The 13335-nt window shown below is 36.0% G+C and overlaps 1 protein-coding gene across 3 annotated transcripts in view; it reads left to right on the top strand.

Moving 5' to 3' along the window:
• The window catches only part of LOC129093573 (dachshund homolog 2-like), an 84997-nt gene that overhangs the window by 56786 nt on the left and 14876 nt on the right, over positions 1-13335 (top strand). For all 3 annotated transcript variants that reach the window (XM_054601628.1, XM_054601629.1, XM_054601630.1), the window contains exons 3-4: positions 4438-4548; positions 10960-11133. In XM_054601628.1, the coding sequence (XP_054457603.1) occupies positions 4438-4548; positions 10960-11133 (285 nt within the window). The remainder of the gene's footprint in view (positions 1-4437; positions 4549-10959; positions 11134-13335) is intronic.

Here is a 13335-nt window from a genome sequence, read left to right on the forward strand (position 1 = left end):
CTCTTCTGTCATGATCCTCTTTTCATTCCTTCCTCCTGTCCTCTCCTTTCTCTGTCTCTCTCTCTCTTTCGTCCTTCGGAAAACATTAGGATGCACGGGAAGGAAAAAGAGATGGGTAAACAACGTATGGACAACCCACAGGGGACCACTGAAACACACACACACACACACACACACACACACACACACACACACACACACACTGGCTCTATATGATGCGAGTGTCTTTGAAGCAGTCTGTCAATCAATCACACACTAATTCCCAAGGTTCCTTGGTCGCCATTAGCGGCGGGGGTCGATGCTCGGTAACCGTGGACACAGCGGACAGCCATCGATCTGACTGTGTGCGTGTGTGTGTGTGCGTGTGTGTGTGTGTGTGTGTGTGTGTGTTTGTGTGTTTGATAGTCATGATGGAGAACAGTATTGTGGTTCTGCCCTCGATATTGATTGTCTTCTGGTTGCATCGAGGCGAAGCGGGCGTTCGGACTCTCTGTCCGAGTGTGCGTCTGTGTGTGTCTGTGTTCATGGGAGTGTGTATACGAGTGTGTATGTCCACTTGTGTGTGAGTGTGTGCGTGTAGCCCTGTTTCCTGTATCTATATATGCATCTTTGTGAGTGTGTGTCAAGGTGTTCCTCAGTAATCGATGTGTGAATGCAGCTCTGACCTCACAGTGGGACTCCATTTTCCATTTTTAATCCCTCCTCTTCTGTCTCATCTTGATTTTTCTGTTTCTTCTTTTGATTTAATTTCTATTTGAACTTTTGCCAGAACAAAATAGAAATAGCTTGTTTTCAGCAGCCTGCTGTAAAAAAAAATCACTGTTACTGGTTTTGTTGGTCAGGTCACCAGTTTGTTCCACACTAAAATATTGGTTACACTTTAAAAGAACAATTAATAAATTATAACCTGATTAATTAAGTAATTTAACTAGAAATTAATAGTTGTTTTTTTTACTGTAAACAAAGAATTAAATGATAGTTAATAATGTTTACTCATTATTTTCAATGCTAATTGTATGTTGGTTTATTGTTGCACATGTTTGTATGGTATATTAAGTATTTGTTCATAATTACCAAATGATTGATCTGTAAACGCATCCCCAATATCCATTATTTTGTTTATTGTAGTAAAAGAGAATTGTACAAAAAGATAAGGAATAAGATTTTGGAATACAACAGGAAAATAATACAATTCAGCTTCTCTTTCATTTTATGAATCGGAGTTATCAACAGATTTGATTATCAAAGTAGTATTTTGTTGCACTCTACTTCTTTGCAGTTTGTTAAAATGATTGTTTCCAAACAAGAAGTCTGCAGGCCAAACAGAAAAGCAGCTCTTCTCACTTTATGTAAAAAAAATCATAATTCATATCTTTTCATTTAACTTTCTCTCCATCTATCCTCTCTCCTTCCCTTCATTCCTTCTTGTTTTCCCACGTTATTCTTCCTCCTCTCTCTCCTTGTTTATCTGTTTGACCTCTTCGCCGTCATTTATCCCACTTCTTCATGTCACTCATTCTTCTTTTTGGACATTTTTTCCATTTCCTCTCCAGCCTTTCCATCTTTATATCCTCTTGTCTCCACCTCCTTCTTTTTCTCCTCGTTCTTCTTTTTCCACATCAATCCTACTTCTTTACTTTCCTTGTTTTCAACCTCAGTCTTTCTCTCTACCTCCTTTTTTTACATCCTCTTCTTTAGTGGAAAACCAGATTTGCGTTTCTGTTTGTATTTCATTATTGCATCCGATTGAAACCCTTTTCTAGAACCTTCGTTTTTATCCCTGTGCTGGTGAGCCTGTGCCCTCCATCTTTTCCTCCATCATGTTCCTACACCTCTTCCCTCCTCTTCGCTCTCAGCAGGACGGCAGACAATACGTCTGGTCGCTCTGCCTCGGGCGGTTTGACTGGACCTCTTTCTTTCTCCTCACGACGAGTGTACTCGTGAAACAGACTGATATGTTATTATTAAACACTAACTGGTGGATTCAGGGAATGCATTTTGGATTAAGATCCATTATCAGGTGGCATTTCAGTCTGAAATAGCTTTTAGAATCCTAAGTGAGGAATAAAGTAGAAATAAATCAAATAGATGCATACATTTTACATCTTAAAGCACAAATATTAACATATATATATACATACATACTGTAAATTAGTTTTAATTTCTTCATTAATCTGCAAAATGTTAGCTTAAAAACTTCCAATAACTTTCTTTTATTTTTTATTTTTATATTTAGAAATTCATGAATACTAGTATCAGAATTGCCTCTGATAAAGCCTGAAATACTGTTTTGGGTATTGCAAAGTACTATCAAGTTATCATAAAATGTATTTATGCTACACAGAAACAACAAAAACACACGGCACTCACTATCGGACCTGTACATCGTGCTCGATCGGTGCAATCTGGTACTACACACCTGTGGTTAAACGCTATCTTGCACCCTGTGTTTTACCTGATAAAGAGTCATTGTGCAAAACAAATCTGTGTTGAAAACTTCAGGAGGAAAGCTAGTTAACGTTAGCTGTTAGCTGTCCTGCTTGGCTAAATAACGAAGCTAACAGCTAACGTCAATGAAGGATGTGTTGAGTTATATTATGATGCGTTTAAGTTCCATTCAGTAAAAAAATGTTTTGGGTAAATTTAATTATTGATGTTGTTCTGGTACCTTCATATGTTACTTTTAAAATGCAGTTTTTTAGGGGACACCAAAATATATCATATTTTACCAAGTTGAATTCTTGAGGAGGCCATTAAAATTAGCCAAAATAAAATGGCAAATATCACCAGAAAATAAACACAGACTGTGAACACAACACTGACATTGATTTTTTTACACATTGCAAATATGACGAAACCTTTTGTTTTTTTTGCGTCGTCTTTCTGACCAATGTTCACTCTCTTTTAGCTCTAGTTTTGGTCTCCTCCCAACTCCAGAGGAGTTTTAAAAACATCATGAAATGAAATCAACAGTGACTCATTGCAATGATTCATCCTGCCCAATAATTAGTATAATCATTAACATTTTAAATAAATCAATGCTAACACTTTGAGGTTAGCTCGACGGCTAATTGCATCCAACAAAACTACAAAAGGAAATATATTTTTCACCATACTTTCATTAAATCAGACTAAAGTAGCATCAAATAACTTTTTCCTTTGTTTCAAAATGTATGTTTTTAAAAGTTTACGCAAAAAATACTTAAAAGTGACTTTAAAGGGAACAAAAAAATTTGATTTGATTTTGTTTTGAACTCTTAAGTTTTTCACTTTTTTGCTCTGCAGTTCATTTAGAGGAACTCCAGTTTCACCTGAACACAACACACTCTCTGTCTGTCCTCCACACCTCCCTCATCCATCCTTCCATCCTTCCATCTATCCTTCATTCCATCCATCCTTCCTTCCTTTCATCCTGCTTTAAATTAAATTTCAAACAACGCGACAACTCTTCCCTCCCTCCCTCCCTCCTCCATTTTTCTCCCCCTCCCTCTATCTTGTTTTCTTTATAGCTTGCAGACAACTGTACTGTGTGTGTAATGGACATTCCTCCAAAGCCGTCAACCGTGACCGGGGCAAAACCAACTGACCTACACACACACACACACACACACACACACACACACACACACACACACACACACACACACACACACACACACACACACACACACACACACACACACACACACACACACACAAAGTATGCACAGATAATCATGCATGCATTCCCTCACACACACACACACATTTATACATGAAAGGAAACTGTACGTACACACTCAGCAGGACGCAAAGGGCTCACGTGCACACTTACAAACATAATAGTGCATGCACACAATAAAACACACACACACACACACACACAACACACACACACACCCATACGCACACACAGAGGGTCATCGCTCTCACTCTGCTGGTTGTTGTGTATAGAAGTCAGTTCCAGGTCAGTGCACAGAGCCAGGGATCTTAGTCCATACAAAAGATTGTGTGTGTGTGTGTGTGTGTGTGTGTGTAGCAGTGGGGGCGTGTACTTTTTGTGTGTGTGTGTGTGTTTTGTTTTCCTGCGTGTGTGTATCAGTGTACGTACATCGGACCCCGAGGAGTCTGAAACTCGCACTCGCACCCTGAAACACTTCAACAAAACGCTCAAACTGAAAAGAAAATTCTTTGACGGCGACAGTATGTGTGTCACTGCTCTCGCTGCAAAGCATCATGGGTAGAGGTCTGAGGGGGGGGGGGGGGGACGAGAGCTGTGATTGGTTGGTTGAGAGATTGATGGAGTTTTTTGGGCAACTGATGAAACTTTTACCTCTGTGAGGAGTTTGTTTGTCATGATGAGGATGATGAAGTTAACTTCTTTATGTGTGTTGTGTGTGTGTGTGTGTGTGTGTGTGTGTGTGTGTGTGTGTGTGTGTGTGTGTGTGTGTGTCACAGGCCTGACAGCGGCGGCCATGGCTGAGCTCCAGAAGCTGCAGAAGATGAAGATGATGATGAGTCTCCAGAACGGCAACGAGTCGGACAACGACGACCTACACTCCAACACAGGTAACACACACACACACACACACACACACACACACACACACACACACACACACACACACACACACACACACACACACACACACACACACACACACACACACACACACACACACACACTGTAGTACTGTAGTTGAAAGTACACTTAAATACATCTTTCAGGTACTTGTACTATAGTATTTCCATTTCCTGCTACCTCATACTTTTAGTCCAGCACATCTCAGAGGTAAATATTATTATAATTACCCTAATTGATATATAATTATACTACATATTGTACTTTTAACTTCAATACCATGTATTTCTATTATAATATGAGTAAAAATAATAAGAATACTTAAATATCAGTTTTTCTAAGTCTGTTAAGTTTTACTTTTTTCAAATACCAGTAACATAACCTCCCTGTCAACGAAATATAATAATGTAGTAATATGATCAATAAAAAACCCAATATATTTTCTTCTGTTTTAACAATATACAAGTTATTTTTTGTTATTATCATTATCATGAAGTTAGGTTACAAGATTTCTTTATTATTTTACTTCCTGTAGTGTTGATTTATGTATAAGAAGTTTATAAGATAATATAAGATAAAAAATAATACGTTAAATATGATATATTCAGATTTTATGGTTGTTGTTTGATTGAAATTGCACATAAATGTAAGAATGAATGAGTAATTTGCTTCATTCATTCAGGTGTTCTCACATCTTCCTCCCCTGAGGATCAATTAAATCCATTTAACGTCTTCTCTTCTCACCTTTACATCACAAAAACCGTAAAAGAAACAAAAACACAAACTCTCATGGCACGAATGGAAACAAAGACGGAGGAGAAAGTATTATCTGTTTTAGAAACTCGACCCCGAGCTCATGACACAGATCGTCTCTGCTCTGGGATCAGTTTCAACGTTTTACTCCGCAAACATATGGACACATGACGGAGACAACGAGTGTGTTTTTGTGTGTGTGTGTGTGTGTGTGTGTGTGTGTGTGTGTGTGTGTGTGTGTGTGTGTGTGTGTGTGTGTGTGTGTGTGTGTGTGTGTGTGTGTTACATAAGTGCTGGCAGGTCGGGTTTCAATACCATTCAGTGTCTTCTTCTGTACTTTGCTCCCTTTTTCTTTGCTTCCTTGCTTCAGATTTCTCTCTTTAACTCTCATTTATTTTTAGTTCCTGATATATTTAAATACTGTAACATTTATTTAATAGCAGGTTCATGTTGATGCGGCATATTAGCAGATAAATGGAAGTGTACAATACTTTAGTAATTGCACTTAAGCGAATTAGTGTCTCTGCTTATAATTTTATTAAATTTATTATTTATCTTTAATTCCTGCAAAACACCTAAATGTAAAAACCTAGAGTTTGAACAAGGGAGCGTTCAATTCTTTTCATTTTGTGCGATTTCACACGTCAAAAAAATGTCAAAAAATGTCAAAACAATGTCAAAAAATGTCAAAAAAATGTCAAAAAAATGTCAAAAGAATGTCAAAAAAGATGAAATGGAGAGAACCGAACTTAGAAGAAGTTAATTTAAACATCTAGATATAATATTTCATGCAAGTCTGAATACATTTTAGAGAAACTACCTGTCCATTTATAGAATTTGAGGAAAAAACACTGAATGTTTTACTTTAATCTGCTTATTTAGCACGGAAAAATGGCTTCTAACGTACATATTAGAGCTGATATTAGTGTTTATTAATGTAGTTGTCCACATTTAAACATATAATGAATGACAATATAGTAAAACACAGTTGTAATAATATAAAACATGTCTTTTAATAAAAAGATAACACTTGTTTACAACTATATTAGTGTGTTAATGCGAAATAATGGGACTCAAAGTAAAGTGGTATTTTGTTTATTTTTGTCAACTTGTGATATAAGAAGCAGTTTAACATGGGTCAGCTGTTCCTAATATATTCAATATTGTAATATTAAAGACACTGAATGTATTAGTTGGTTTGTTTTTAAAGTCTTTTTTTTAACTTTTTATTGAATTTTTACATTTCTAACTCATTGGAAAAGTTCTTGACATACAACCTCAAAAAACAAGGCACATAATAAAAATAATAAAAAAAGTAGTAGTGAGTATGTTACTCATTTTTTTGTTTGAAATTTTTATGTTTTTAACATTTTTAAGACTGTAAGTTATTTGTGCTTTCATGTGTCTCATGTATTTCAATCCTGGATAAATAAATGTTGAATAAAAGTAAAATACTGTAAAATATATTCTAAAAAGTTGAGTGTATTCAATAATATCTAACATGCAAAAATGACAACCATTTCTTTAGCCGTATATTGCAGCAGATATTCTACAAAACAACTAATTATTACAATAATATTACTTAAAATGACAATAACAAATTGAAATAATAATAAAGATTGAAGTGAACACGAGTGTGGATGCTTGAAGCAATTATCTCTGAAGGTAATTATCCGTCTGATTATGTTTGTTTTGTCTAAAAGTTTCTATCAGGAAATCGTTCTAAAGCACTAAGTGACATATGTATAAAAACAAAGACTTAACACACACACACACACACACACACACACACACACACACACACACACACACACACACACACACACACACACACACACACACACACACGCTGTTTCCGGGCCACTTCCATCTCTGCTGTGTTTGCTTCTCTGAATTATTAAAAAGACAGAAAACAAAAAGCAAAGAGAAAAGAAAAGAGAGAGAGAGAGAGAGACCAATCCTTCTGTTTCCATCTCCTCCTTTTCTTCAGCTGACCTGGCAAATGGGCCGATAGAGTTTCTCTTTTCATTCTTCGTTTTTTATTTATTCCCTCCCTACTCTCCGTCTTTTATTTCATTCAGAGTGTTTTTTGTGTGTTGTTTTTTTTTTTGTTGTTGTTTCTTTGTGAGAGACACTCACACCGGCCTGGGAAACTCCGGCGGACAATAGAGGAAAGGAAACGAGTGTAGGACCGAAAGCAAAGGATGAGACGGGAAGAAAAGAGATATTTAGGGCGAGAGGAAAAAGGGGAAACAAGAAAAGATGTTCTGATGTTTGACGGGTGAAAGTCGATCGCTCATATCTGTTTTTATGGCTTTATGAAAACGGATGGATGATGGAGAGAAAGAGAAGGACGGATTTATGTGTCAATAGAAATAATATCTTTGTTGTTTTTTGTCAGCAAGAGAAGGAAGACAAAATAGGAAGAGACAAAGAAAGAAAGATGAGAAAGTGTGAAAAAGAAGCAGAAATGGAGGAAGCATTCAGATACTTAACTTCTGTAAAAGTACAATTACAACAGTATAAAACATTCTCTGTTACAGTACAATGTTCCCTCAGTAAAATAATGTCAATAAAACCAGTAAAATGTAGTTCAAGTATTCAAAATGTGATTGTCTATATTATATATTCTATCATTAGAGTATTTTCACTCATGCATTAATGTAAAAGCAGGATTTAAACGCTCATTTTTAACTATTAATTAATGATTATTTTTATGATGAATTAATCTTCGGATTATTTACTTCATTAATCGATTGATTTGTTGACTATAACATCGAAAATAGTGACAAACCTCAACATTATTACTAATAATGAACATGAACAATATTACTAAGACGTTATTACCATTATTAATAGTATATTAACTTTATTAACACATAACCATTAGTGTCCTGTATGCATGGAGCAAACACGTGTTGCTGGACTTTTATCAGGAAAACCAACAAAAAATGAGAATTAACTTTTCGTAAGATATGATAGAAACTGTTTGTATGTAGAAGTTGAACCAGGAAGTTAGCATCGCACCGGTTCCTATGAATGTATTATTCCATCTATCACTCTCATGCAAACTTTAGCAGCTTGTTATCGAGATAAACAGTAGTTGGCGCTAACTCTTCATTAGGAAACCATTAATCCAATGCAGAAGAAGAGATGATGTCATCAGAAGAGCGCTGGTTTAACCTCACAAAAAAGGAAACATGATAAATATGCCTTTTATGTTTGTTTAATATCTTCACCGGATGTTAAAATCACTTTCTTCATGATCCTCACAATAAGGTGTCCACTGTAACAAATGTCATATTTCTTTTAAATTTGAATTATCTGCCGTCATATTTTATGAACTCAAAACAAAAAACATCCTCGAACCAAATTCATTCAACTGAATAAATAAGTCTTTTTTTTTTAATTAAATCAACTTTATTGATGCAAAGATTGTTTCCATTGTACTTTGTCGCTTTTTGCTTTTGCAATATAAATTATATTCTTGAATTTCCCGCGTTTCCACTCTGGGTTTTCATGCGTAAATAATTTATATATTGCATTTGAAGAGGTGGATGGAAACAAACTTGATGTACCAAAAAGAGATGGACGAGAATACTGAGAGAGAGAGAGAGAGAGAGAGAGAGAGAGAGAGAGAGAGAGAGAGAGAGAGAGAGAGAACATCTGCCCATCTGTTTATACTTCTTTTCTTTCCCTGGTGTAAATGGCAGAGGGGATGAGGCCCAGCTGTCATCTACGCACACACACACACACACACACACACACACACACACACACACACACACACACACACACACACACACACACACACACACACACAGCACACACACACACACACACACAGCGCAGGGAGTTCAGTAGGCAATAATAGAGAGAGACGGTTGCTAATTCAAACTAATGGAGGGAGATGAAGATGGATGAGAGAGGGATCGGGGGAGCAGAGAGAGAGAGAGAGATGTGTGATGGGCGAGAGAGGCAGCGTTAAACAGAGAGAGAGAGAGAGAGAGAGAGAGAGTCACTTTCGACGACGTTTCCTAACGAGAAACTTTATCCTGTAAACCTCTTAATGATATTAACCATAATGATCATTATCAAAAATGTGACACTATTATGCATTTATTAATTAATAAATAACAAATGATTTTAATCTATTTTATACTTAACTCTGTTTGTGAGGATCTTTGTTTACAACAATTTAAATACTTTAATGGACAAAAGGGATTTATTTTTCATTCAAAAGTGGTAAAAGTGATTTCTTACAGCAAGTAACTGAATATTTATACAGACATTTACAATAAATATTATATTTAAATAAATGCATGTATCTTCTGTTGTAGCTCGGAAATGCAAAAAGCCAAATAAGCATTAATTTAAGCAAATAATCTAATTTATATATATATTTTTAAAATGCTCCAAATGTTTTCCTCTATTAGTGTTTCACTCAGATCTGTATTATTATTATTTCTTTATCAGAATTTTACAAATGAAACACCTGTAATTAAATAATTATGATCTTTGGTAGCTTTTGGTGATGAACTTGAATAAATCCAGTTGTATGAAGGAGATGTTTTCACATTAATATAAAATAGATATTAGAGATGAATTCTAAACTCTTTAACTTCCTAACACTAGCTCTCACAAGCTTATAATACATCATTAATACTTCTAATTATGAGATTTGTTTTTAATCAAGGCAAATATTTAAATAAAAAATACAATTATTTCTTCCATAATCATTTTAAATGTGCATTCTATATACTATGGATGACTATAACAAAGTAAAATGAGAACATTTAGATTTTTTTTTACAGTTTATTCTGACTTTGGGGCAGTTAAAATTATTATGGGATTTGTTAAAAAACAGCTGTTAGTCTTCATCGGTACTTTAATAAACAAGTTCAGGTTTCAGAATGTGTATTTAAAATGTTATCAGAACACCTCTATCCCATAATGTCCCATAAACCAGAACGTTTGACTGATTGTAGTTCCATTTAGAGGCAGGAAGTAGAAGTATTTATAGAAGTAATGCTGACGTAGCTTTAAGCTAAACAGCATGTCATTAGCTAAATACAATATTTCGGGGGATTACAGGTTAATCAAATATTTACAGTTTATTATTTACTAGGATGCAATTAGCTTTAATAATAATAATAATAAAAATAATAATAATAACATTAATAACAATAATAATAATAATAATAATAATATAATTATAATAATAAGAAGAAATAAAGAAATAATAAATAATTAAAAAATAAATAATAATAATGATATGATATTAATAATAACAATAATAGTATAATAAGATAATACAAATAATATAATAATAATATATGGTATTTGTATAGCGCTGTAAAAATGACTCAAAGGCACTTTACATGGTAAAGACAAAGAAATAAAAAAAAATCATAACAATGTAAAAAGGGAAGAGAGATGACTTTATATAAATCTGTGTAACAATAATGGCTTTTAGAAGTTGTGGATGGGAGCTTGAAAACATTAACTTTTGAACAGTGGGACATCTTGTAGTTCGTTATTTCTTCTTTATTTGACATAAACTGAATGTTGTGAAACGTAAAAGTCACGTTTTCAGTTTTTAATCCTCAAGTTTTTGATCAATGTCGTCGTTTTAATCCACCCAGGAGGGAGCGAGTGTTCCTGGGACAAGGAGCGTCTGACCAGCCCTCCTGTAGGAGCCCACGGAGGAGGACCAGGAGGTGGAGGAGCACCAGGAGGAGGAGGAGGAGGGAGGGGGCCGTCAATGGGAGCTGTCAATCAACAACAACTCCAACAGCAACAACAGCTACTGGCGAACAGTGAGTCCACATACTGTGTCCACACATGTAATGAGTCTGTGTGTGTGTGTGTGTGTGTGTGTGTGTGTGTGTGTGTGTGTGTGTGTGTGTGTGTGTGTGTGTGTGTGTGTGTGTGTGTGTGTGTGTGTGTGTGTGTGTGTGTGTGTGTGTGTGTGTTTTAAAGGGGTTGGCAATATTTGTTAATGTACGCCATTTAATCTGTTCCCATCTCCCGTATTAACACTCCGCCTGGATTAATCAGCACACACTCTACTAAATGACTCAATTCATCACACACACACACACACACACACACACACACACACACACACACACACACACACACACACACACACACACACACACACACACACACACACACACACACACACACACACACACACACATTGACCGACGCGCAAAAAACAAACAATGTTTGTTCGCTCTTTTTCTTATTGCAGAAGTAATGTGTTTGCGCACACACACACACACACACACACACACACACACACACACACACACACACACACACTGGGCAGCGGGAGGCGACAAACACTCACATTGATTATTCTATCACTTCAGTCGTCACGACAACAGCAATCAGTGTTATTGTTTCATTGGAATGAAAGCAGGCGCTGCCGTGTGTCTGTGTGTGTGTGTGTGTGTGTGTGTGTGTGTGTGTGTGTGTGTGTGTGTGTGTGTGTGTGTGTGTGTGTGTGTGTGTGTGTGTGTGTCCGACAGCTGAGGCGACTTCTCTCAAGAGTGAACATCTTGAGGGAGCATGTCTTTGAAAAATGGGCGGGCTATTTTTTAAAGGGCAGGAAGGGGGGGGTCTGAGGTCTGAGGTCAGAGGTCAAAGGTCAAGGTTATGCTTTTAGGTGGTTCAGGGTTAAAGGATGAATCGATGTAAATGGAACTTTTTTAAATGGAGTGTTTTGTCTGTTGCTGGTGTGTGTCCGAAAAAAGAGGAGGAAGGAAGGAAATGACAAACAAAGAAGTGGAAAGAGAAAGAAGATGATTAAACAAAAAAGGGAAGCTAGAAAATGAAAAGATTTTGGAGAAAAAATGGGGAAAAGTTGGGAATAAGGTGAGAAAATGTACAAGAGAGCAACAGAAAAACCAAAAAACAGATATTACAATAAAGGAAAAGACTGATGGGAGAAAAAACAAAACCTTAACCTCCGTTTCTCTTTCGCCTCGTCACCCTTTAACCCTTTCGACCTCCATATTTCCGTCTCCCCCTCCTCCTCGGCTTTGTCGACTTTTATTAGCGAGACGTTTGACACCGAGGTGACACCTCTCTCTCTCTCTCTCTCTCCTCAAGGTTAAGTTCACCGCAAGTTCACAGACACCATCCGGCCTCTCTCTCTCTGTAATTCAAAAGAAAAGGCCTCATTTCACGGTTTATTGAAAAAAGACAATTACAAAAATGTTCAAACACATAAAAATCACAGAGAGAAAAGATCTGATTTGATGCTGCAAGATCAAAGTACTAGTACTTCAACAGGAAGATCCCCTCTGTTTTTATACTTCTTTCCAGGAAGTCTTGGCTATACGTGTAGAAAACAAACAGAAAAACTTAATAACTTTAACATTATATATATTAATAACAGTTTACACAGTCTGTCAATCAAGATGCCAGATTATAAAATGACAAAATGTGGACAAACGTGTTGCAGTTTTACTAAAAAACAAGCTACATTTGGCAATTTTGGGATCAAAATCTATGCTTAAAAGAAAATACATTTATCAAAACTGTTCCTTTCAAAAGTGAAGCGACATGATTTGACAGGTTTGGTAACATTTAGTGCGTATATAAAAACACATAATTCAAAGGAAAAGGAAATAAAAGATTGTATTTTTATGGCTTAAAACAAATCTTGTCATTAGTAGTTTTAATGATGTATTATAATCTTAGAGCTAGTGTTAGGAAGTTGAAGAACTCATAATTCATCTCTAATATCTATTTTATATTAATGTGAAAACATCTCCTTCAAACTACTGGATTTACAGAGCCTGAACGCATCATAATGTCACTGAACTGAACCTCCGTCCGTTAGCCGTTAGCGGTGCTGTTAACGTTACTAGCTCTCCTCCTGTTGATTTAAACACAGGTTGGTTGTTTACAATGTAACATTATCAGAGACCAGAGACAAGAAAAACATAAATGAAGTCCTGATCTCATTTTAAAGTTAACAGTTCATGAATCGACAGTTGTCCGTT

This window comes from Anoplopoma fimbria, chromosome 7 (genome assembly GCF_027596085.1).
Source record: "Anoplopoma fimbria isolate UVic2021 breed Golden Eagle Sablefish chromosome 7, Afim_UVic_2022, whole genome shotgun sequence".
NCBI lineage: Eukaryota > Metazoa > Chordata > Actinopteri > Perciformes > Anoplopomatidae > Anoplopoma > Anoplopoma fimbria.